The 21946-nt window shown below is 49.5% G+C and overlaps 9 protein-coding genes across 9 annotated transcripts; 4 read left to right on the top strand and 5 right to left on the bottom strand.

Annotated features, from left to right (window-relative positions):
* Positions 1–3104: 3104 nt before the first annotated feature.
* On the top strand, positions 3105–4463 carry N7473_010711 (uncharacterized protein; the record flags this gene model as incomplete). The annotated part of the gene is made up of 3 exons (XM_057156650.1): positions 3105–3350; positions 3644–3933; positions 3983–4463. The coding sequence occupies 3 exons, from the start codon at positions 3105–3107 to the stop codon at positions 4461–4463; spliced, it is 1017 nt and encodes a 338-aa protein (XP_057005305.1).
* A 3-nt stretch (positions 4464–4466) lies between these two features.
* Positions 4467–5012, top strand: N7473_010712 (GMC family oxidoreductase; the record flags this gene model as incomplete). Its single annotated transcript, XM_057156651.1, has 1 exon — positions 4467–5012. One exon carries the CDS (start codon positions 4467–4469, stop codon positions 5010–5012), a length of 546 nt encoding a protein of 181 aa, XP_057005306.1.
* Positions 5013–5125: 113 nt separating this feature from the next.
* Positions 5126–5992, bottom strand: N7473_010713 (EGFR-like transmembrane domain-containing protein; the record flags this gene model as incomplete). Its single annotated transcript, XM_057156652.1, has 1 exon — positions 5126–5992. The coding sequence occupies one exon, from the start codon at positions 5990–5992 to the stop codon at positions 5126–5128; it is 867 nt and encodes a 288-aa protein (XP_057005307.1).
* A 2362-nt stretch (positions 5993–8354) lies between these two features.
* Positions 8355–8558, top strand: N7473_010714 (uncharacterized protein; the record flags this gene model as incomplete). The annotated part of the gene is made up of 1 exon (XM_057156653.1): positions 8355–8558. One exon carries the CDS (start codon positions 8355–8357, stop codon positions 8556–8558), a length of 204 nt encoding a protein of 67 aa, XP_057005308.1.
* Positions 8559–9354: 796 nt separating this feature from the next.
* Positions 9355–11671, bottom strand: N7473_010715 (uncharacterized protein; the record flags this gene model as incomplete). Its single annotated transcript, XM_057156654.1, has 5 exons — positions 9355–10369; positions 10428–10601; positions 10656–10807; positions 10876–11466; positions 11537–11671. 5 exons carry the CDS (start codon positions 11669–11671, stop codon positions 9355–9357), a joined length of 2067 nt encoding a protein of 688 aa, XP_057005309.1.
* A 1886-nt stretch (positions 11672–13557) lies between these two features.
* N7473_010716 (NCS2 family permease) lies at positions 13558–15729 on the bottom strand. Its single transcript, XM_057156655.1, has 4 exons — positions 15554–15729; positions 14559–15479; positions 14385–14489; positions 13558–14329 (listed from the first exon to the last, which is right to left on the bottom strand). Exons 1-4 carry the CDS (start codon positions 15641–15643, stop codon positions 13703–13705), a joined length of 1743 nt encoding a protein of 580 aa, XP_057005310.1. The 5' UTR covers positions 15644–15729; the 3' UTR covers positions 13558–13702.
* Positions 15730–16519: 790 nt separating this feature from the next.
* N7473_010717 (MFS transporter) lies at positions 16520–18485 on the bottom strand (the record flags this gene model as incomplete). The annotated part of the gene is made up of 3 exons (XM_057156656.1): positions 16520–16781; positions 16835–17241; positions 17298–18485. Coding segments are annotated over 3 exons (1857 nt in total), but the record flags the coding sequence as incomplete, so codon positions are not given.
* Positions 18486–19430: 945 nt separating this feature from the next.
* On the top strand, positions 19431–20586 carry N7473_010718 (serine hydrolase domain-containing protein; the record flags this gene model as incomplete). Its single annotated transcript, XM_057156657.1, has 2 exons — positions 19431–20035; positions 20103–20586. The coding sequence occupies 2 exons, from the start codon at positions 19431–19433 to the stop codon at positions 20584–20586; spliced, it is 1089 nt and encodes a 362-aa protein (XP_057005312.1).
* Positions 20587–20748: 162 nt separating this feature from the next.
* Positions 20749–21943, bottom strand: N7473_010719 (uncharacterized protein; the record flags this gene model as incomplete). Its single annotated transcript, XM_057156658.1, has 2 exons — positions 20749–21550; positions 21612–21943. The coding sequence occupies 2 exons, from the start codon at positions 21941–21943 to the stop codon at positions 20749–20751; spliced, it is 1134 nt and encodes a 377-aa protein (XP_057005313.1).
* Between the last annotated feature and the right edge of the window lie 3 nt (positions 21944–21946).

Consider the following 21946-nt stretch of genomic DNA (forward strand, 5'->3'; position numbering starts at 1 on the left):
CTCTGAAAGCATGCCAAATAGCTGAAATGATCCTACTTAATACAGTACAGCTGATTACTGCTCCAGACCCGCAAATATGTATGGACAGTCCCGACACATGCCTAAACCTTGAAACTTAGCGAGTGAGGGCCATGCGTGAGCCAGTGAGCATGTCCACATTCTTAGCGCTCGCAGTATGCCAAGAGTTTTGGTATGTTCGCTACTGTAGCCAACCCAAGCCATGTACAAGCACCGTTGGAAAGCTTCCGAGTCGACTGGTCTATTTAGTATTCGATAAAAATTATCTCAAATAATAAATCAGGTCATGGGTATATTTTCTACCGTAAGACTTCTACATGATCGGAACGGTTCGGCTAGAATGACCAGAAAGAGCCGGGAATCACGCCGAAGTCCACCACAGTTCCGAATTCCAGAACCACTCTGACTCGAGCAGCATCAATTTTCTTGGCAACAATAGATACGATGCCCGAATGATTGATGAGATGGCCCACGAATTCGGTTGCCGGATTATTTGCACTGATTGGTGTAGAATAAAATAAGTTAGTTATGAGAAGCGAGGTGGCGAGTAGAGACCAAATCATCTGCCGAGGTTGTCTTGGATTTGATCACCCCATACAAATCAGACCAAAAGCTCCAAGCTTTGAGGTCTGAGGCTCGAATATATTCCTGTCTGGCTCGACTAGACACGTACACAATCTCTGAAAAATGGAGAACCACAGTTTAATCGGCATTTTTTACCATATGCCTAATCTTTCCACCAGAAAAGGCCCCCAGATATCGCCAAGCGAGTCATGGTATTCCTTTCCATATGCGGCATCGAAATACATCGCGATCGTTCCGCTGCCCGATATGTGCCTAGCTTGTCGCCAACGGGCTTCAATCCGTGTCTCCTAATCAAACATCCACAGATTGTGCCATGAGAGAATAGGGGCTGTGCCTTGTAGTGCCTTTTTTGCAGACCAGAAGCCCCCCGTCTCATCGAAATCGGTCCAAGGGCCAGGGATCGGCAGTCAAATGAAACGGGGGATCGGCGCGATAAACAGATGCCGCGCCCGATGGCCCATGTACATGATGTTCCGAATTCATGTCTTGTCTCTATCTACAGCCGTCCGATGGCCGACTTGTTTCTCCTCCGTCTCACCGTGTCTGCGAGCGTGAGAATGCCCAAGTGTGACCGGAACTACGACGGATATCCGAATATCATAGGCCACGGCGTGCCGACCGTGTGCTAGGACTCATGCAAACTATGTTTGGAGTCAGACTGGACTACTGCAGAGTGCACGGTGGGTGGCGTTGACATGGGTGTGAAGGTGGGCGTGAGCGCTCTTCAGATGTAACAGTCTTAATTATCCACCACGCAATAATCGGGCCGTGACCCGGCTTGGACATGTTTGCGATTAGATCAAAGGTTAATCTCTTAGCGAAAGGAACAAGGATGAGCGCCAAGCGCCAACGTCGAGCCTGAGTGTTGGGGTTTTCCATTGCCACTCGAGAAGTGTGAACTCTGAACGGGTTTGAAGGGTGTTTTGTAGTTCTTGGGTAGGCCTTAGAAGGACCCGAGACATGCTGCAGGTACTACCACTACCCAGGTACCTATCATTTTCGATCAAGAAATTTTTAGCAATGATACGTGGAAGAATTAAAGATGATTTCCCGGTTTCACTTGCAGGGGACACAACCTAGGAAAATAAGTTTAAGAGCCCAGCCTAAACGGATGGGGATGATTATGATCATAAAACGCGTGATCATCTTTAGCACAAGTGAAACAACCGTGCTTCGATTCCTACATCGCCGCGTCCTAGCAAAAGAGAATTTCTTTTGAGTGTCAAGGGCTCGCCCATGCAGGATGAAGATTCTAGCACATTATTTGGAAGTTAAGGTCCATAGACAAGTACTGAAACCATTTAGATACCTAGGAAGCTAGCGCGTTATCCAATCTATGATTCCCAAAAGCATGGAATTAATTATTCATCTGGATGGCTTAGGTAGATATGGTTTTGAGTACCAAGTCCAACACCGTGAAGTGCTCGATCTATATCTTCAACCACCTGCATCCAAGGTTGGGATTTAGTAGGTAATCACCACCAGCCAGGCATAAAGTCGGCATTTGGTCGACAGCTTCGAAACTGTCGCATATCACCATCGGAGGCAAGTAGACATGACGATGAAAAGCGAAAACTTAAAGATCCAGGTGAAATTACACCCTTTTCTCTAAGATTTTGAAGCAACGGGCAACAGCATCCATGAGGTGATTCTCTACTCCGTACTCCGTACAGCTCCCCGCTTCCATCTCCACCTCGGGAAGCTCTCTTGCCTGCCAAGAGTAATACCACAAGAGACTAACCGAATTTGTATCAGATATGCAGCAAACGTGCACATGCACTATCGGGCTAGCGTATCGAGTGGCTTCAAAGGATGAGAGCTCCCGCCCCCGGGTTCTCCAAGATTCCTTTTTGGAACTTGACAACTTGGTGGCATTCATAAGAGAAGTGCGCGGTTTACTCCATGTGCAAGATCAACTATACATAGTGATGGCATGCCTGAGGGTCGAAGTAGGGGAAAACCTTGCAGACTAGGCGTCCAACTGCCGGGTGTCAGCTTTGGTGGGAGCCAGTTGTGGGCGTGTTAATGGCTGCTGCGGGGAAACGGGGCCCAGTAAGGCTCGTCCTCAGCTGGATGTAGTATGTCGGCGATTTCTGTTTCTCGTCGAGAATCATGCTACAGTACAAAGTAGGTACGAGACCTGAAGACGAGCATGACATCCAAATTTCACAATGAACTTGGTGGCATGTGTTGTGTACATGTGGCTTATGGACGGCCGGGAGATCATTCATGCTTCTTTCTTAGTCGCTCCCATGTCATTGCAGCTCTTGGAGCCTTCTCCCCGCACTTGGCAGCTTATAAGGCCACCAACATGGCCACGCAGATGCTCGTTGCTATGTAGTAGCTGACGCGGCGAAGATGGGAATACAATGAGAGTAGAGTAATCATTTGCCCTTCATTTAAATTTTCATATCCTATTCACCCTACAAGGTACACTTGACTCTCTCTCTCTCTCTCTCTCGCTTGCAATAGTAGAACCTAGAGCTTAGAAAAGAGCTTCAATGGCTTCATTCGACACCGAATTTTCTTCAGGTCTCGAAGATGCAGTGTTCGACTATTTCATTGTTGGAGGTGGAACCTCTGGCCTTGTGGTAGCCGACAGACTCAGCGAGGACCCCAATGTTCGAGTCATTGTCCTTGAAGCAGGAACAAACCGTCTCGATGATCCTCGAATCACGATCCCAGGATTGGGCATAGCAACATTCGAGGATCCAGATTTCGTTTGGAATTTCCGATCAATACCTCAGGTAAGCTTCCGCAGACGGTGTTTGATGATGCATTCAACGGACCGGGGCTTTCTAGTCGCTAATACTGTATATTAGGAGTAATTCAACGGTCGCACACTCCTAGCAAACAAAGGGCGCACTTTGGGAGGCTAATCTGCAATAAATATGGCATGGTAGTCTACCCCTCTCAATCGGGACTCAATGCGTGGGAAGCATTAGGAAACCCCGGCTGGGGGTGGGAAGGAATGTCACCATAAATTCGCAAATTCCAAAATCGGACCCCACCGTCAGACGCAAATCGGGAATTTTTCAAGGGAATGAAATATGACGAAAAGAGTAATGGGACTGATGGCCCTGTGAACGTGTCGTTCGGTGATCAGTACATGCCGTATCATTCTGCATGGTTGGAAACCTTCAAGGGACTTGGATATCCACAAGTCGAAGATTTAATCAATGGTGCTCGGATTGGTCCATTTGTCACGCCTGGCTCCATTGATCCAGTCACCAACACGAGAAGTCATTCTGGAGTGGCCTATCTGGGTCCGGATGTTCAGGCTAGATCCAACCTGAGGGTTGTGACGGGGGCTTTGGTAGAGAAGGTCGTGTTGGACCAGCGAAGTCAAGGAGTTTGTCGCCACAGGTGTTCGCTTTAGAAAGGACCAGAAAGGATTCACGGTTTCAGCGCAAAGAGAAGGTATCTTGGCTGCAGGAACGACGCAGACGCCTCAGATATTGGAGCTGTCCGGTATCGGAAGATCGTCAGTTCTCCAGGCCCACGGCATCACCCCGATAATTGACCATGCGGGTGTCGGCGAGAATCTGCAAGATTATGGCATAGTACCTTTGGTTTATGAAGTGGCGGATGGCCTTCCGTCCGGGGATATGGCGAGGGATCCTGCAGTTGCCGCCGCAGCAATGGCTGCATATCAGAAAGACGGCTCAGGTCCTCTGGGAATGGTTCCATTCATTTCTGCATTCATGCCCTGCGCGGACCTGACCCAGCCAGAACTGGAGAAAATACTTCTGAAGATTGAGGAATCCATCAAAAATCCGGAGACCTCCATCACACACAGAAAACAGTTTGAGGTGCTGCAGGGCTTGATCAAGGATCCGGAGGAAGCCACTGCCCAATAGATAATGGCTCCATCCCAGTTTCTCCAACGAGCGGGAGATGACCCGAAAAGTATTTTCAGTCTCAGTCATCCAGGGTTCTTCATCAGTATGATTGCTGCACTGAGTTATCCTCTTTCCCGAGGCTCCGTCCATATTCAATCCGCAAACCCACAAGACGCACCGGTGATAGATCACGGGATGCTCCGACATCCTGTTGATCACGAGCTGCATGCCCGCCATAGTATGTGGCTGGAGAAGATTGCAGAGGCTGAGCCCATGGCATCGCTGCTTAAGAAAGGGGGGGAGTGCTGGCATGCAACAGAGCCTTTGACTGAGCTTGAGAAGGCAAAAGGAATTTGCAAGAAGCTTGTGCTATCTGTGTATCACGTCAGTGGGACCTGTGCTATGATGGCCCGAGAAGACGGCGGTGTTGTAGATTCTAAGCTGAAGGTTTATGGGACAACCAACTTGCGTATTGTGGACGCCAGTATCTTCCCCTTGGAGGCTCGGGGTAACATTCAAGCGACAGTATACGCTGTCGCTGAAAAGGCTGCTGATATCATTCGATAAGATAGAGGTAGAGGCTTGATATAGATAGAGAAACAGACGCCTGCTGGATAATTGAAGTTGATTCACAACATTTCGAATTTGTTTGAACATATATACATAACACAATGGAGCCATTAAAATCGATAAGAGTACTTCTCCGACGTCTGACCATCAAGCTCACTGATTGGGCTATTACCCAGCTCAACCGCCCGGTCGTGTCCTGCTAGTTCCACAACTCGAGATCCCGGAGCGGGGCGTACTGATGACATGCCGCTCGAGGAGTTAGGAGCCTTATCTGAGTTGTCTGTATATGGCGGCTGTGCATATCCAGCTACTAGCATTGGTGCCTGTGGAGAATATGGGCCATGTGGCTCTCCAGGCATCGAGCCAGATGCCGGGCCAGATTGCTGATTACCAGCGGGTGTACTCGCGTTCTTGCGGTTTCGGCGTCCAAAATAGAAGAATAGCCCTCCGATAATGGCTACTGCAGCCACGACTCCAATCACGATGCCAGCAATCGCACCGCCTGAGATGGAGGATGAAGAGCCACTGCCCGCAGTTGCAGAGTTTGTGGATGTGGCTGTGGAGGTAGGAGTCGTCGGTGTTGACGTAGAGAGGGTAGTTGAAGTGGAAGTAGAAGTTGAGGTGGAGCTGGATGCAGATGTTGTGGGAGTTGGAGTCGAGGTGGAAACAGACGCGGAAGACGAATCTGACTCGGAATATATTTGGACGCCGTGGAATGTTGTACTCGCGTTCTTGCTCCAAGCGTTACAGGAGAGGCCTCCTCGTTCTTTGCACGAAGAATCGTAATATATCGAGATACAAAGACCCGAATCCTCGGGGTCCCAAGAGAAGAATTTCCCCCCAGCTAGGTCGATTGATGTGCAGTTGTCTGTTCCAGTGTCATGCAGGATGGTGGCGTTTCCGGTCGAGTTGGTGTACAGGAAAGTCCATGCGTCCACCAGCGGAATCAACGAAAGGGTGCATAACCAGAGATTCATCTTGACGACGCGGCCGATGCCGATGTGGCCGCAGAAGAGGTTCAGAATAACGATATAAGATAGAATTAAGCTCACGATGAAAATCAGGGAAGATGCTCGTCTCTAAATATGGGACCCGCAGACACGGGGCATCAACGCGCGAGGGCAAGTCAATCTCGTATCCAATGAAGCTTCTTCTGTGCATGATTGCCCATTAAGGCCAGTTAGAACCATGGGGTGGACCCCGCGCAGGGCGCAGGGGCAGATCGCTACCTTGATGGGGCGAAGATCGACGAGCAATTTGTGCCACGCAGATTTCCAGCGTCATTTGCATTCCCAGCATTGAAGAGGGGACTGACTGGTTGGTTCGTCGCATGCACATTATGGAAGGTCTAAAAGCCATTGACGATAAGGTCCCAAGAGCATAGGAAATTTCCCATTCGTAAAGAGCATCACCTCTTTATTTACTTGGCTGTCGAGCATCTTCAAATCTTTTTCTGAAGGGGTTTGTATAGCGTAGACAACACGGGTGGCTTCCAGGCACCCACTCGGCGAAGAGATTAGGTCCGTCGGCCTGATACGAATTTTGCAAGCACGGCCCGTCAGCATTCACACACATGAAATCGTCGGATCGACTCTGGAATGGCATGCAGGTCGGTGATTGGTGCCCCGTAGGCGGAATACGAGGTGATGGACGGCCGGGAACCCTCTTTTTTGGTAACAGTCCCTCCAACTCCTGACTTTATTTAGCTTCGAGGCTTGGAACTTTCCGAGTGAAACGGTTTGTTGCAGATACGCCTCAATCGAGACAAGACTTCTTGGCGATGCTCGTGTTCCTGAGTTGCGCCTCTGGAGGATTCGTATCATCTCGAGACATCGAGCACTTTGACATATGCCAAGGGCCTAGGAATAAGGTTCTGGCTTGGCGCGAAGAAAATAGATTCAGCTAAACCAAGTCCCTGCTGTGGCTTCTAGATTGTTCGTGCTGCCATCACGTTGTTATCAAGGCTGGAATATCACTTAAGGGCAGGTATGCAGGTTTGCCTCAGTAGGGACAGGCGAGGCGCCTTTGATGGCTTCTGGTGAGTCTGCGAGGGCAAAAGGAGATGGACAGATTGACGGAGACAGCCTCCGCAGAGCTCCCATATTGCTGCCTCAGGCTACTATCCACCCTGTCTTGTCGCGTCTAAAATCGCAACACGTGATTCTCTACAAGAAAAAATGACTTTTGCAAATAGAGGTGGGTATTTTTGTAAACTCACAATGAACGTATTGATTCTGTAGAAATTCATCGATTGGTTAGTTCCTCTTGGAGTGGTCAATGACGTCAATGGGGCATACAACACGTAATGCTGGGATTTACCATGAAGAAATTCGTATATATACCCAAAACTTCATTTCTTCTTTGATATACCTATCTATATACTTCTATATCCTTATAGGTATCGGGCCACTCAGCAAATGCCGTGTCATAATCCGCAGTCGGCGATGTGAGTGGCGACGCAAGAGGCCTGGGTCCGGTGCGGGTCGCACCCAGACATGTCGAAACCATTTCAGGGCCGAAGCCTATGTGATGACCCTAAAGAATCTATCAGGTAATAACAGGAGATATATTCAAGGCCCCTTAGTAGTATATTCCTTCAGGCACAGATGCTGGTAGCTTATTATGTGGGTCGCCTTGACTGACAGGAGATCGACACCTGGCGGGTCTCTCCGGCTGCGGGGAAAGCCTCTTGTCAGAACGAACTCTGGCGGAGTTTTTATTCTTAACGTATGTGACTGACTTTGGGTTTTAGCAAAGCAAATCCATGGTAGTCAGTCCTAGATACTGTCTCTTGGCTGGCATTCATATACGATGTCTAGTACGAGACTGATGGTGGTTCGCATCATAGACTAGTGGTCCCGCTACTCTGTAGAGTGTCGGGGCTTCTTCTAGTCGAAAACGCACCATATCAGTCCTCGGAGAAAAGCATTGTTTGCTAGAAGCTACTCATAGTCACTGACTTGTACTTTTTTAAACAATCGTACTCCGCCAGGCGTGACGTCACGTTCTTTCCTGGCAATATCTACTTGAGCGTTGGTTCCGCTACTGCTCAACGGTTTACCATCACACACAACTTTCTCTTTTCAAAACTTCACTTCCAGTCGCCTCTCCAATTCCGATCGTTACTCTTGAACTGGTTCGTCTTAACTTTGCCCAACGAGTGCTTTGCGTACACTTACCTTGTATTAGCGAGAACTCCATCACTCGCCTAGTCGAGACGCAACCAAACTCCCTACCTTGTCTTTCAGATCCTCAAGTAGGTTCAATCTAGCCCCCCAAGAGTAAGCATTGCTGACATCCAACACAAGAGACCCAAATTATCACTCGCTCCAAATCGAAATGCCTGCTATCACCGTGACCAACCAGCCTCAGGGAACCGATATGACCACCATCACAAAGCGAGGAAACTGGGCCAGCCGCGAGCCCGGTGTTATCCTGGTGTTCGCAATCGTCTTTCTCGTCGGTCTTGGTATAGTCTCCTTGTTTGTCTACCGCAAGTGGATGGCTCGGAAGGCCAAAAAGCAATCCTTCCAGACGGCCTAATGGGCTTACACACCTTCACGCTCTCCTCCGCATCGGGACTGCTGCCACAAAGCACAGGATCGGATCTGTGCAATGGGGACTGGCTGGATCTACTTCACCGCAGTATGCCCATTTGCTTGATTGGCGTGGGAGGGCTTGGGTTTCTTTATGTCCTCTCGCTCTTATTGAATACCTATCCGTGCGTGGCTGGGAGGATGGCGAATACACTAAGGGGATCCCAGGGTTAGGGATGCGCAGCAGATTTTGGCGCCGATATTAGGGAACAGCAACCGCAAGGAGAATATGCTTCATAGCAATTCAGCAGACCATATTGATGAATGATACGTCTTTCTTACTGACAATGACCGGGTGACCAGCTCGGGCATCTTAATTCCACCCCACAAGCTTCCAACTTCTCTGAAATAAGCCGCAAGAAGCCGAGGCTCTGCAATACTTAGCAAAATGACACAATGATAAAAGTGCTAGAAGTGTAGAATTCTGTTTTTGGAACTTTGGTGAGCGAAGGTCTTGTATGCCCAGGAAAACAATTCCGGGCGCCCCATTATTCTGCTCGCGTGGCTTATATAGCGGATCCCCGTGATCACACTCAAAGTTACCCACTCGTTCTGTTGGCAATCCCTCTTCGCATCCTTCTCGAATTACATCTTCGACAATCTACTTTGAAGAACTGCGAAGTGGGAGATTCAGAATGTTCTTTGTGCCTTGATGAGCTAACAATATACTTCATTTTCTCCCAGGCCGGCCCTTCCACGACCCAAATCAACACAGTTCCTCGATAGCTCCCCTCTCCCCCTGTTTATAGCTCCACCCTCACCTCGATCGAACCCTCTGAGCCTTGACCATCATCATCGAGATGCAATTCGTCGAATTTGTTCAAGAACATATCGAGCTCGACCTCATCCACCTGCGCACCCTTCATTGAGTTGATAAAGTTGGGGTACTGGCTACTGAGAATCTTGCGGTCCTCGCGGCTCCAGGTATTCGTCTCGAAGTCGGTGAAGAGTGCATCTGTTTCAGTTGGCAGCTTTATCTCCATCTGCTTGGATGTTACTTGGAACAACCGCAGCATGCCCTTGCCCAATGACCAGCGACTCGAGAACGCCTTCGCCGCGATGCTCAAGCTGGTAAAGGCTTTGCAGTTTCTCTCATTGTCCTCCAAGTACGGCAGGAGAGTGAACATGGACACAGTTACCCACTGTACATTGGCAGGTGGCATTTGATCTAGGCCCCATAAGTCGCAATGGATGTCGATCAAGTCTCCGCTTGCCTGGGCCGATTGGATACACCGCTCCTGGGCTCGTAGACGAGTTTTAAGCAGCCACTCCTCACCCTCGTCACAGCCCTCGGCTTTCGGGAGATCCTTCAAGACGCCGAACAATGTCTGGATAATGGTGTGGTATTTGAGACTGGCATTGATTCTGGTCAGCTCGGGTTGATTGGTCTCTCCCGGGGAAAGAGTAACGGACTGGAGACTCAAAACATGTGGCGTGGCATTGCTCGTCCCCAAACAGTTCGGGAACTTATCGTACCACGCACACAGACGACTGTATGCATTTTCTGCTGCTTTAACAAACTCAGCATTGAGGGTTTGCTGTCCATCACTGCGATTGAACAATAACCAAGTCAGGTCATGCGTGATGAGGCTCACATCATTAAGGGCCTTTGACAAACACTGAGTGTGCGCTTTAGTGTTTTCTGATTGGACGGGATAGTTGGACCACTTTTCACGATGGACATCACGGCCAAGGGGTGGACAAGGTATCTTTGGCACCTTGATCAAAGCGGTCCTTTGATATGAGAATGCGGTCATCCTCAACAAAGCAACGTCAGCAAAATTGAACCCATGCTTTTGCGCCAAGACTTTCTTACGAGGATAACGTGAAAAGTCCCCAGATCGTATGGTCTGCTGCTTTCAATTTTTCAAGTGTCTCCTGGTCAGCATCTTCGGGCGGTGGTCTGCGCTGTTCAGCCAGTTCGTGCACTCCGTATGCGAGGTCACTCAGGTACCTCCACCCGATCCGGTCCCTACCGATTAGGCATGTGCTGGAAGAAGATTGTTAGCATTGATGCTAAATGGAGGAAAAGAAAGTGACTGACCACAAGTATAGGACACCCATGCCTTGGAGAGTCGCGATCCTTCCTGTATTGAGATCTTTCTCGAAATACCGTTTAGCCTCTTTATAGAAGTGGAGTCCTCGTGACCACTGCTCGGCTGCGACGGCGTATGCCTCGGGGTAGTCGGAGTATGCCTATAGCAGCGAGTTTCTCAGATGAGTCCCTGGCCAGCGAACTTGATATTGCAATCGGCGTCACTTACACAGGCATCTGCAAGAATGATATTGACTAAGAAAGGAGAACAAAACTCAGAATCTATCGATCCTGTTTGCATTTCTCGGATGAAGAGATCCTTATCAATCCAGTTTAGGAACGGATGTGCCCAGGTGAACCACAGAGATATCAAATGTGACACGAAGTCATCGTCTTCTGTGACACTCGTCCATGGATGTGCGGGTACTCGGAAGAGCGGCATGTCAGACAATTGCAATTGTTTCGGCTCGGACCTGGTACGAATCACTCGTTTTTGCGACTCGTGCCACTGTTCAATACTATGACATGCATCGATAAGTTCTGGGGTCTTTTCCAACCGAGGTCGTTCCATCAGATCGTCCATGAAGGTTCTGATCTCGTCCAACGACGCATGGCTGCGAATGAGATTGGTTATTTGCGCAGCGTAGATTCTGTCGCTTTCCTGGAGGGTGGCAATGAGTCGATCCAGAAGCTGGCCTTTCTCCTCCAGTGAGTCGAGTTTTCGTTTGAGAACATGCTTCCGACGCTGGTCGCCATCCTCGTCGATGTCGCATGATGCCCCCGTCTTGAGACAGTTGACGCAGGGTGCCTGACCCGAGCACTACAGATATTCCTTTACTCAATCATCTCACTCGGCCACTTCTAGTTGATTGAGGGGTGAAGCGGTTTACCTTCAACTTGCGCCGTTTGCACGTAGTGCATGCTGTGCGGACATTCCTCCGCCTTGAAATCGAGTCTTCGAGAAGGACTCTCGAAGAACCCTCTATTGAGGGCCTGAGTGGCCTCAGCGAGTCCGAACCGTTCATGAAGCACACCTGATACACCCGAACTCGATACAGTCCAAAAGAATGATGGGTGTGAAGTTGATCTCGCCTACAGGCTTTTCGATGGGGCTACAGCATTGATTCCCTAGAGGGCAAATGCCTTCCTTTGTGGGAACACCGTCGGCCTTGTTCGAAGCTTTGATCGAATTACCACACTTATTGGTGCATTAATCGGCCACCCGCAGCTTCCGATGCCTTTTGCGACACTTGGGCCATTCAAGAGTGTGGAGTTTGATGCGGCTGGAAGGTACTTATTTTGCCTTCTCACCATCTTTACTTTTTTTAGCGGCCAAAAAAGGGCCACGTTAGGCTCACCTCGGCCACCATTTTGAACCCTCGCGTCTGGTGATTGGGCTTCGGAAACTATCACCATTTAAATTAGGATGCTTACGAACGCCCATTCTGGGGCGGGTCCGGCTCGATCTTCCAACCTGTCGCGTCGACGGGTCCCGCAGAAGGGTTTTAACTCCAACCAGGTACCCAGCCTATCGCGTCAGTTGAGAAAAATTCGGTGCCAGTCTTTCTCGATCCTCACAGTTTGTTATTGTTCCTTCCGCCAAACTTCCGACCAATAGAGCCGCAAGCTCTTTACCGAGAACATGGTCATGGGCCCTTTATGCACCCAGCGCGGGGGATCTTCTTCTCCTGACATCAGGATTGCGGCCATCTCTACAGAGCAGGGGTTTCGCTGTGAGGCTGACAGCCTAGACCTACCCTGTGACTACTCGTTAGTCAACGGGGAAGCAGACTAGTGCTTTCCGTCCCGTAACTTGCATCATTAGCACACGAGGAAGTCCGCGGAGTGGACAGCCGCCGTGAAGCACCTTCCTTGTCACTTACAACCCGGGTAGCAAACGCCGACGCAGTCTTCGATTGATAGGCCTGGTCTTGTCGCATACAAGCATCATCTCACGTTTTGGCCTCTGGCCACTCATGGCAAACAGTGTGATCTTCAGCATGCCAAGGATCTAATCACAAGAAGTTCGATCTAAAGAGCAACCTTGCTAATGATAGAACGGAACGAAACACCCGTCCCACTGTCATTTCGTGCCTACCCATCGAGCTACTGAGCACCGGTGTCTCTCCGATTTCAGATTATGATGGATGAGACATTCATTACTGTAGACATTGAATCACTAACAAAGATACTTGTAGGGTGACGGCGGAACTAACAATTTCAGTGGCTTGCCGGAGCCAAACTTAGGTCGTGTGTCTCTCGGTCTCGTTCCGCGGTCGCACAAAAGCGGTTCGCGATGGAATTCCCCCATCAAAGGAGGGGCCATCGAGAGGCGCTAGCCATCGCACATCTAAACCATATCAGGCAATAGGCACTCTAAAACTCGACGGAAGCTTTCCCCGAGCAGACTGGTCTCGCCAGCAGCCGAACATATGTACTCTGTATTAGCTTAAAACTGATCTTTCAACCGACGATGGCGAAAACAATGTCTCATTCCTAGATTTAGTACATGGTCTGCCCGTCAGCTTACATACTCGCTAATGCTAGCTACACCGCAGGCTTCAGCTTGTCCAGAGTGTCATTGATCACACAAGCTAGATGATTTTCAGCTCTACAGCAGCATGTGATCTTAAAAGCCCACCATTAGGATTGTATACTCCGACTGATACTCCGCGAAAACTCAAATTTGACAAGGTCCATCTTGATAATCTATTCGCCGGTCCTTAAAATTAGTTACCGATCGTATTCTATACCAAAAACCACCCGGAAAGAAACGTCGTGCGTTTACCCTCCCTACTGTGCCGTGATTTAATTGCCCAAGTATAAGAGTGTCGCATGTGGGCGCTAATCTTCCAACCCTATTACGTAGTAAAGCGTTTGAGACAGGGGAAACTACCCGTAAATATTCCACATAATTAACATTTACTTAGCTACCCCACAAAAGAGACCATCAAGTACTCAAAATAATGAATTATTTACAACTATGATACCATATACTTCTAAATGTATGCTACACTGACTGCATGGTAATAAGCGCTCTCACCAAGTGTATTCCCTCACAGCGCTTTTGTTGTGGGCTCCTCGGCATTGTTTGAACCCTTCTCAGCTGCCACTCGCTCCTTGGATGAACCAATGGATTCTAGTTCATCGGAAGCGGCGCGCTCCTCATCGCGACGCCAGAAGTCCTTCCTCCCACTAGCAGCACGCTTCACCCAAGGAGGAAGGAAGCCGCCAGGCACCTTCCATGACCAAGGATCGGACTCATCCTTGTTTGGTGGGACAATGCGACCACCACTGACCTTCTCCAGAATCCAAGCAATGCCGTTGAGAATGATATAGCTCAGAATACCAGCGATAAGACCGTAGGCAATGCTGTAGGTGAAGGGCATGATAGCGATGGTAAGGAATGCCGGGATCGCATCACCGTAGTAGCGCCAGTTGATGTCGGCTGCTGCCTTGGCCATCAGAGCGCCGACAATGACGAGAGTGCAGCCGGTTGCCCATGGTGGAATTGAAGCGAAAATCGGTGCGAAGAACACGGCAATGAAGAATGCGAAGCCGGTCATGCACGAGGTCAAGCCTGTCTTGCCGCCTTCCGAAATTCCAGCACCGGATTCGACGAAGGCGGTTACGGGCGGACTACCGAACAGGGAGCCGATTGAGATAGAAATAGCGTCAACCATCTGGATGATAAGTTAGCTGGTGCGTCCTGCAATTTTGGAGATTGGGAATTCTTACGTAGGCGATGGCACTGCCTTCGAAATCTTGGGTACGCTCGTCAATGGCGCCGGCGAATCGGGCCATGGAGTACATAGTGCCAGTAGTGTCCAGAATATCGACGTACTATCATTTCAAGTTAGTCATGGGTTGACGAGTAAACCAAAGCCATCGATGGGAAGATCGAAAACATACCAGGAAAGTGATGAAAGCAAGACCGAACTGACCGCCATGGCCAGAAATATCCCATTCCTGCACAGCCAAAGTGTGTGTGATAGGATGGAAAGTAACGACCTTCTTGAAGAAATCGAACATGCTAGTTCCGAGTTCCGTGTAAGGGAAGTATGTCACTGGAGTGGTACGCGGCCACGAAATGATCGAGACAAGCAGGATTCCAATAATGATCGCGCCTTTCACCCGGTACATCATCAACAGCGCAGTCACGAAACCACCGCAGAAAATACCGATCCACATAGTAGGGTTGCGCATCTTCTGGCTGCTCATACACAACCCAGTCTTCTCGTCGAAGTACTGTGATGCGCATCCTGCCAACTCAATGGGAGTGTCCGAGGCACCCTGGACTAGTCCAATACCGGCACTATAAGTCAAGCCGATGAGAGCAAGATACAGCCCAATACCGACACCAGTCGCAAGCTTGATAGAAGCCGGAAGTGCGCGCGCAAGCCATTGTCGCATACCGATCAACGTCAGGCCCAAAAAGACCCAACCCTCGACGAAAACCGCAGTCAAAGCAACCTTGTATGGGATAAGACCGGAACCGTGATACCCGACGACGGTGTATGCGAAATAGGCGTTGAGACCCATTCCGGGAGCCAGCGCAATAGGCAAGTTCGCAAAGAGACCCATGCAGAATGTCGAGAGGGCGGCGATAGCTGCTGTCGCGGTAACGATGTCGCGCTTAACTTCCTGCACGCAAATCAAGTATTCGGCGTTGGTTGCGCAAAGGTCAGCCATGCTCTCGGCCGGGCACACACATGTTCCACCAGACTCCGAAGTAATAGTGCTGTTCACGGAGATAATATAGGCCATCGCGAAGAATGTGGCCAAGCCGGCGCGAAGCTCAGTAAAGAAGAAGCTGCCCTTCCTCTCCAACGGCTAGTTCATGACATCACGTTATTCAACCGTTCAATATATCTGTCGTTGGTACAGAAGCAGCAATGAAAACTCACGTGGCCGGAATTCTCCAGACGAAACCATCTCCCCACGGGGCTGCGCGCAACCCGCAGGTTAGTATCATGAATCCAGGTCTTAAACCCCATTTTTGCTGGACGATTTGCGACTGCTGCTATACGCGCAGGGTATCAAGAGCCGCTGCAGTCGATGCGACGCACTATTTAAAGTGGTTGACGAACAGTGAAGAGAAGAAAAGCAAACGCGTCGAAGGCGAAGAAAAACTATCCGGCTTACTCCGCCAACCAGACTTCTCTGATAAGCTGCAACAGAAAAAAATTCACCTGGCCAGTCGATGACCAGCTATCTCCGCCCCCATCATCCTTGGCAGACTTGGCGGGTCAGGGTTGGGCCTTGTGCCGGCCGAGCAATTGGCCGCTTGGTTGCCGACAGTCCATTTTCCCATGGGTCTGAGCTCGGCAACCTCGGCAGTGGGTCTGGTATGTTGAAAAAAAAAAATTCGATAAGATCCATGACTCAGATGAATTTGTTTAGAAAGAGTTCTAGATGAAATGTGAGATAGAAATGCTTGGATTCCTTGTCGATAGTTAGCACGGTCACTGAAGGATGGAAGCTTTTTCTCTGAACGCCTCTTGCTGAAACGCCAAGGTTGCACTCGGTCTTCTTGGCAAGACGCAGGCTATCTTATCGTGGTAATCTTCAAGGTCCCATGATAAGCAGCCCGGAAACTTTGATAGAGCGGATGAGTCGATGTAATCTCAACAGCTTTATACATATCAGACGAGTCTCCCCAGGAAATGATATCTGGGGTTGAAAAAGTCGGCCGGGTCCGATGGCGTTCAAACTTCAGCTATTGACATATGAAAGGGCGGATTCTATAAATCTCTCTATCGGGACAGACACACCAGCTTTGAACAAGGAAATGATATTCAACTAGTATATTATAAATAACAAATTTGGTAAAAACAAAAAAGTCAACAGGGATTATGTGATGCGATGATGCCCTATACAGATGCCCTTGGCTCCTTCTCTGAAGGCCTGCTTTCACGAGGTGGAAAAGCTGGGGCAAATTTGGACTTCTTTCTCAGGATGGGGCCAATTTTGATGAATGCGAGTGGGATAGGAACCATGATCAATGCCAGGCATCCGAGCAATGTACCAGCCCATTGCACCCCTAGGTTATTGAACATTTGTTTCGAAAACAACGGAAATGCGGCTCCAACCGCGGATCGAATGATAGTGTTGGCAGCAAACACAGACGCCGCGCTAGAAATGTGGTTAGTGGTGTGCATTTCTGTAAAGCCATATTGGAGACTTACAAGGTGAGATATGAGTCGATCAGGTAGTTGAAGCACTGCAGGAAGATCACGTAGATACCGAATCCAGTGATGACTCCGCTCGCAGTTGGTGCCATCCAGTGTATCGATTTTGTCCATCCTGTCCAGCCGAACCAGAACAACCCGATGGTGAAACAGATACCACCAAGGATAGATGGTGGGAGTCGCCATTCGGGAATAGGAATATTGTTGTTGGCCGCTAGCTTTTTCGAATACGACTTCTGGTCCAGCAGAATGTAACCACCGGCTAGGAGCTCACCAATAATCAAACCAATGAAAGGTAGACTACCAACTCCGAGGTTCATGCCATGGATTCCTTGAAATACGACAGGATATGCACTGAGAAGAGCATACATCAGTCCATAAACAAAACTCATCCAAAGAGAGATCTGCAATATCATTAGTGAAGTTCTCATTTACCACCAAAAAACCGGATTGAACATACCAAAAATACGATTGGCTCTGTGAAGAGCATTCGAAACGGCCGACTGAAGTTATTTGTGATCAACTCCTCCCAGTCCAACTCGACCTCCTCCTGCCTCGCCCGTATACCCCAGTTGTGGGTCTGTCTGCGCAACTTAATCGCTTTCTCCACAAGGATGGCGGGTGCATAGGTTTCCTTGAGGAACAAAAGACATAGTACCGTGGACAAAAAGCCCATGATGCAAGAGATATACATCGTCCATCTCCATCCAAGATAAGACATCGTGATAAACCCTCCGGTGAAAGGTGACGCGAAAGGGCCAACAAAAACAGCCATGGCAAACATTGCGATAGCCACACCACGAGTCTGATTGTTGTAGATATCCGCAAAAACGGCCGGCACGATGGCAATTGGGCTGGCGGCAAAAAACCCCGCGAAGAATCGAGTCAACATGAGAGTTTGGACATCTTTACTAGTTGCAGTTCCAACTGTAAAGATAGCATAACCAAATACTCCCACAATGATCGGCCATCTTCTTCCAATCAACTCACTTGCTGGAGCCCACAAGGTTGGCCCTGAAGCAAACCCCAAGACATAGAGCGTCACGCCGAGGATGGCGACCTCGGCGCTGATGTGAAAATGAGGACTGATTTCGACGACGGCAGAGGAGTAGATGGCACTAGCGAACGATGAGACAAATGTGGAGTAGGCCAACACCACAGATATGATAATCTTCTGGCGCAAGGACCAGTTCTGCGGATGCAGAGGATCATTGGCATCGGTAAACTCCACCACAAATTGTTCAGGGTCCGGTAGAGCTGGCGGATACGGTTTCCCAGCACCCATCGGTAGCCATTCTTCGCGGGGTACGGGAACTCCTGATCCGACAGTTGAGCGGTGCTGGAGACGATAGGTTTCGATACGTTCTAGTTCGACCTCGTTGAGATTGGTAGGCTGACGACTCAGTGTGTCCGCGCGAATAGCCTCAAACTCGGATCCACCGCGATCTCGGGTGGTGGCGATCGCGGTCAGAGGATCACTCCCGCTGCTAATGGTTTCATGAGAGTTAGAGGCAGGAGAGCTGGGACGCTCCATAATGACAGGGAATCTGATGTATGCCTCACGATCTCCCAGTGAGCAAACGTTCTTCTTTTTTTCTTTCTTCTTGCAATTTTCTACGAGAGGGAAAAATAAAGACCTATTTGAACTCTAGAATGACGGAAGAGTCGGGCCCAATTATTAGGTTATTCGTTCCTTATTTCCATTCCTTACGGCTGCTGTCTACAGCGTCATCGAGTTGTGTCTTCCCCGGTTGATCCGTTCCACGACACAGCCAAGGTATGAACATCCGAAATCGAACAGCGTACAGACCTTAGACATATTTGCGGGAAAACTACAAGGCAATAAGATAAGATCCACAGTACTTTATTTGCCAATTAGAAGTTGATTCCAGATTCAGATCGTGCTGTAGGGTGGAGTTCTCGTTCCCGCGATGCCGAGTATGATTCAGGTCGCGACGTCATTGGTCGGCATCGGCTGTCAATTCACAAGGCGGTTAGGACATGCGGCACTCATTACCTCGAAGAAACGAAGAAAACACAAAGTCGGGCCATATTGCCTGGAGGGGAATTTCAGGTGGATTATAAGCTTTTGTTGCCGTCAGCCAGTTTAGAGCAACAGAATAGTCAATTCCCAGCCACCAGAATTCTTATGCTGGGCTAAACTGCGAAATGCCGGGCATCATGCTCTTCACGGTCTGATTGACGTGATCGCATTTATCAATGAGCCTTCTCATTACTAAGGAAGATGCCCTATTACCAAGCTCAGCCCCCAGGGACATCAACTTGATTATTCAGTTTTGGGATGGCATTTATCATCAACTTGAGCGAATCAACGATACTACACAACGCTGCCAATGTGCGACCGAGGAGCTGACTGCCTGATAGGGGCTCAGCTGACAATCACCTCGGCATCATCAGCAATTCTGAGAGAAAGAGGGGGCCACGACAATTGCCAATGCCATTAACTTCACCTATTTGGCTCCCAATATTTCTGATATAAAAGGCAGTTTATTCGCAACCCTGTCTCAAAACATTAAGGATCTTGCTTCTGTGAATTCGTTTTGCTACACATTCAACTCGTCCTAGATTCATCATGGCTGAAGTCCACGGTAATTGCGACCCCGCATTCGAATCAGTTCGTGAGCTTCTCCAGCAGCGACTTGCCAGTGGAGACGAAATTGGCGCATCCCTTTGCATCAACATCGACGGAAAGAATGTCGTTGACATATGGGGTGGCCACGCTGACGAAACCAAAACTCGACCCTGGGATGAAGATACTATCACCGTGATATGGTCTTCCTCCAAGGTCATCACCAACCTTGCTGCCAATGTCCTTATTGATCGCGGTTTGCTCAACGCCAATGAGAAAGTTGCCACGTACTGGCCAGAGTTCGCAGCCAACGGCAAGGAGGATGTCAAAGTCTCGCATATCCTAAGCCACACTTCTGGAGTCTCAGCCTGGGCCCCTGGAATCACCCTGGAGGAGATTCTGGATATCGAGGGGGCAACAGCAAAACTTGCGGAGATGGCCCCCTTGTGGACACCGGGTGAACTCAACGGGTACCATCTGCTTTCTCAAGGCCATTTAGTCGGCGAGATTGTGCGGCGTGTCAGCGGCAAGTCTTTGAACCAATTCATTGTCGACGAGATAGCGGGCCCCTTGGGCGCGGACTATCGTCTTGGCTTGCCAAAGGAATTGTATCCGCGAGCGGCAGATATCGTTCCCTTCACTCCAAGCCCACCCCCCGGCTATCGATCCCACCAGCATCGCTGCGAGATCATACGCAGGGACACCTATGAGTCCCTCGTTCCCCACGGCTCCCAACACTGCAGCCTTTAGAGAAAATGGGATTGGAGGCATAGGTGGCTTCTCCAATGCCCGCGCTTTAGCTCGCATTGGCTCCATGGTTTCTCTCAATGGCACCGTCGATGGAAAGCAATATCTGTCTCCCAAGACCATTGATGACATGCTCCAGGAGCAAGTTGCCGGAGTCGATGCAGTCTTGTTTCACTACTTCCGCTTCGGTCTTGGTGTTGCTCTGCCTTCGCCGCAAAGTTTGCCCTGGATCCCAGAGGGTCGTATCGGCTTTTGGGGTGGTTGGGGTGGTTCTTTTATTTTGATGGATCTGGATCGCCGGATGACTATTGGGTATGTGATGAACAAGATGCATGAAGTTATCATTGGTAATGAAAGAACCACCCACGACTATGTCAGAGAGATATACAAAGTGGTCGACCAACTGAAATAGCCATTTTGTGTGCTAAGCTTGGTCTGAAAGGATCAGCGTCATCTCAATCGCAGTATATACTATTTACATAGAAAATAGGAATCTGCTTTGATCAAACCTCTAAATTCCCACTGGTAGCTCGGCACTTTACCTGGAAGTTCTGTGCATGTTCTCTCCAATTCTTCAAAGAGACTTCTTGTCCTTGATAGCTTGTTGCCGAGAGCCACCGGTCTCCTTGAAAACCAGCTCGTCGCGCTCCCACATCAATTCCACGGCAGCGCCAGTCGGTCCCGTCAGAATGGTCAACACAGCAACCTTGACCAAAAGACCTGGCCAGGAAACAGTGCTCAGGATTTGCTTGTGAGCAACGCTGTACAAAGTCAAGGCCCAAAGAAGGACACCCGCGGACCCAATCAGGTAATCCCATCGCAAGAAGTAGTGCACGCCCTCAGCTACCGTCTCGACCTTAGCCCCAGACCACGGCAGAGGAATAGCAAAGACCTTGGATGGATGGAGATCACTCAGATATTGCTCGTTGAACAATCCAGGAACAGCAACAGTGGCGAGGGAGACAATCCATGAAACGAGGTGAGTCAAGGTCGCATTTGCGAAGGCAGATGCGTATACCCAACGCAGACCGGACATGGACGCTCGGTGGTTGTTCGGGAAGAAGGGTGACAGAACGTAGTAGGCCACCGTCGTTAGGATGGACACATATGCAGGCCAAGGCTGCCAGATTGCAATGGCAATCTGCTTCATATCGATGGACATCAAAGATGGGGCAGGTATCACCATCGCTTGAGTCGGCACCATGTATCCAATCAGGAACATGAGCGGCAGTACCGCTAGAACCACGCGCGGTACTCGAATGTTGTCCGCATTGGGAAGGCGAGCAGTCACTGAGCAACCCAGTTGGAGACCGCAGATCAATGGAGTCGCGAAGGCGAAAGTCATTAGTTGGGCTGTGAGACCAAAGATAGCAGGACTGCGACACTCGTTAGTATTTTCAAGCTCAGGTGTGTGCATTTCATTGGAATGCGACCTACTAGGCAGCGATAGTTCCCACGTTACCCTTGCGCCATGACTCCAAAACGACTAGGGTCCAAGCAGCGCCAAAGGTACCCGAAAATGAAATACTGTGGAGCAGAAGTGTAGGGCTTTGGCCATCGAGTGATGGATAAAAGAAAGTCGTCAAAAGAGTTAAAACATGGTCGATAGCCTCGACTCCGGTATAGACTGTACGGAGCGGCGCATCTGTGCCAGGGAGCTTTCCGGATGCCACGGAATTGCGGCCCAGCTCGTCAAGACCATTGATGTACGAGAAGTAGAAGATAGCATAGAGCACAAATGCGCTCAGCGAGAAAAGAACGTATCTCATGAT

The sequence above is a fragment of the Penicillium subrubescens genome (assembly GCF_028828155.1).
Source record: "Penicillium subrubescens strain IBT 31985 chromosome Unknown utg000007l_segment0_segment0, whole genome shotgun sequence".
Lineage (NCBI taxonomy): Eukaryota > Fungi > Ascomycota > Eurotiomycetes > Eurotiales > Aspergillaceae > Penicillium > Penicillium subrubescens.

Excerpts from the sequence above, each read along its gene's own strand:
- N7473_010716 (XM_057156655.1), bottom strand. The coding sequence starts at position 15,643 with ATGGGGTTTAAGACCTGGATTCATGATACTAACCTGCGGGTTGCGCGC. Across the intron at positions 15,480-15,553 it reads GTCTGGAGAATTCCGGCCAC|CCGTTGGAGAGGAAGGGCAG; the intron begins GTGAGTTTTCAT and ends GTCATGAACTAG. Across the intron at positions 14,490-14,558 it reads TTGCTTTCATCACTTTCCTG|TACGTCGATATTCTGGACAC; the intron begins GTATGTTTTCGA and ends TTGAAATGATAG.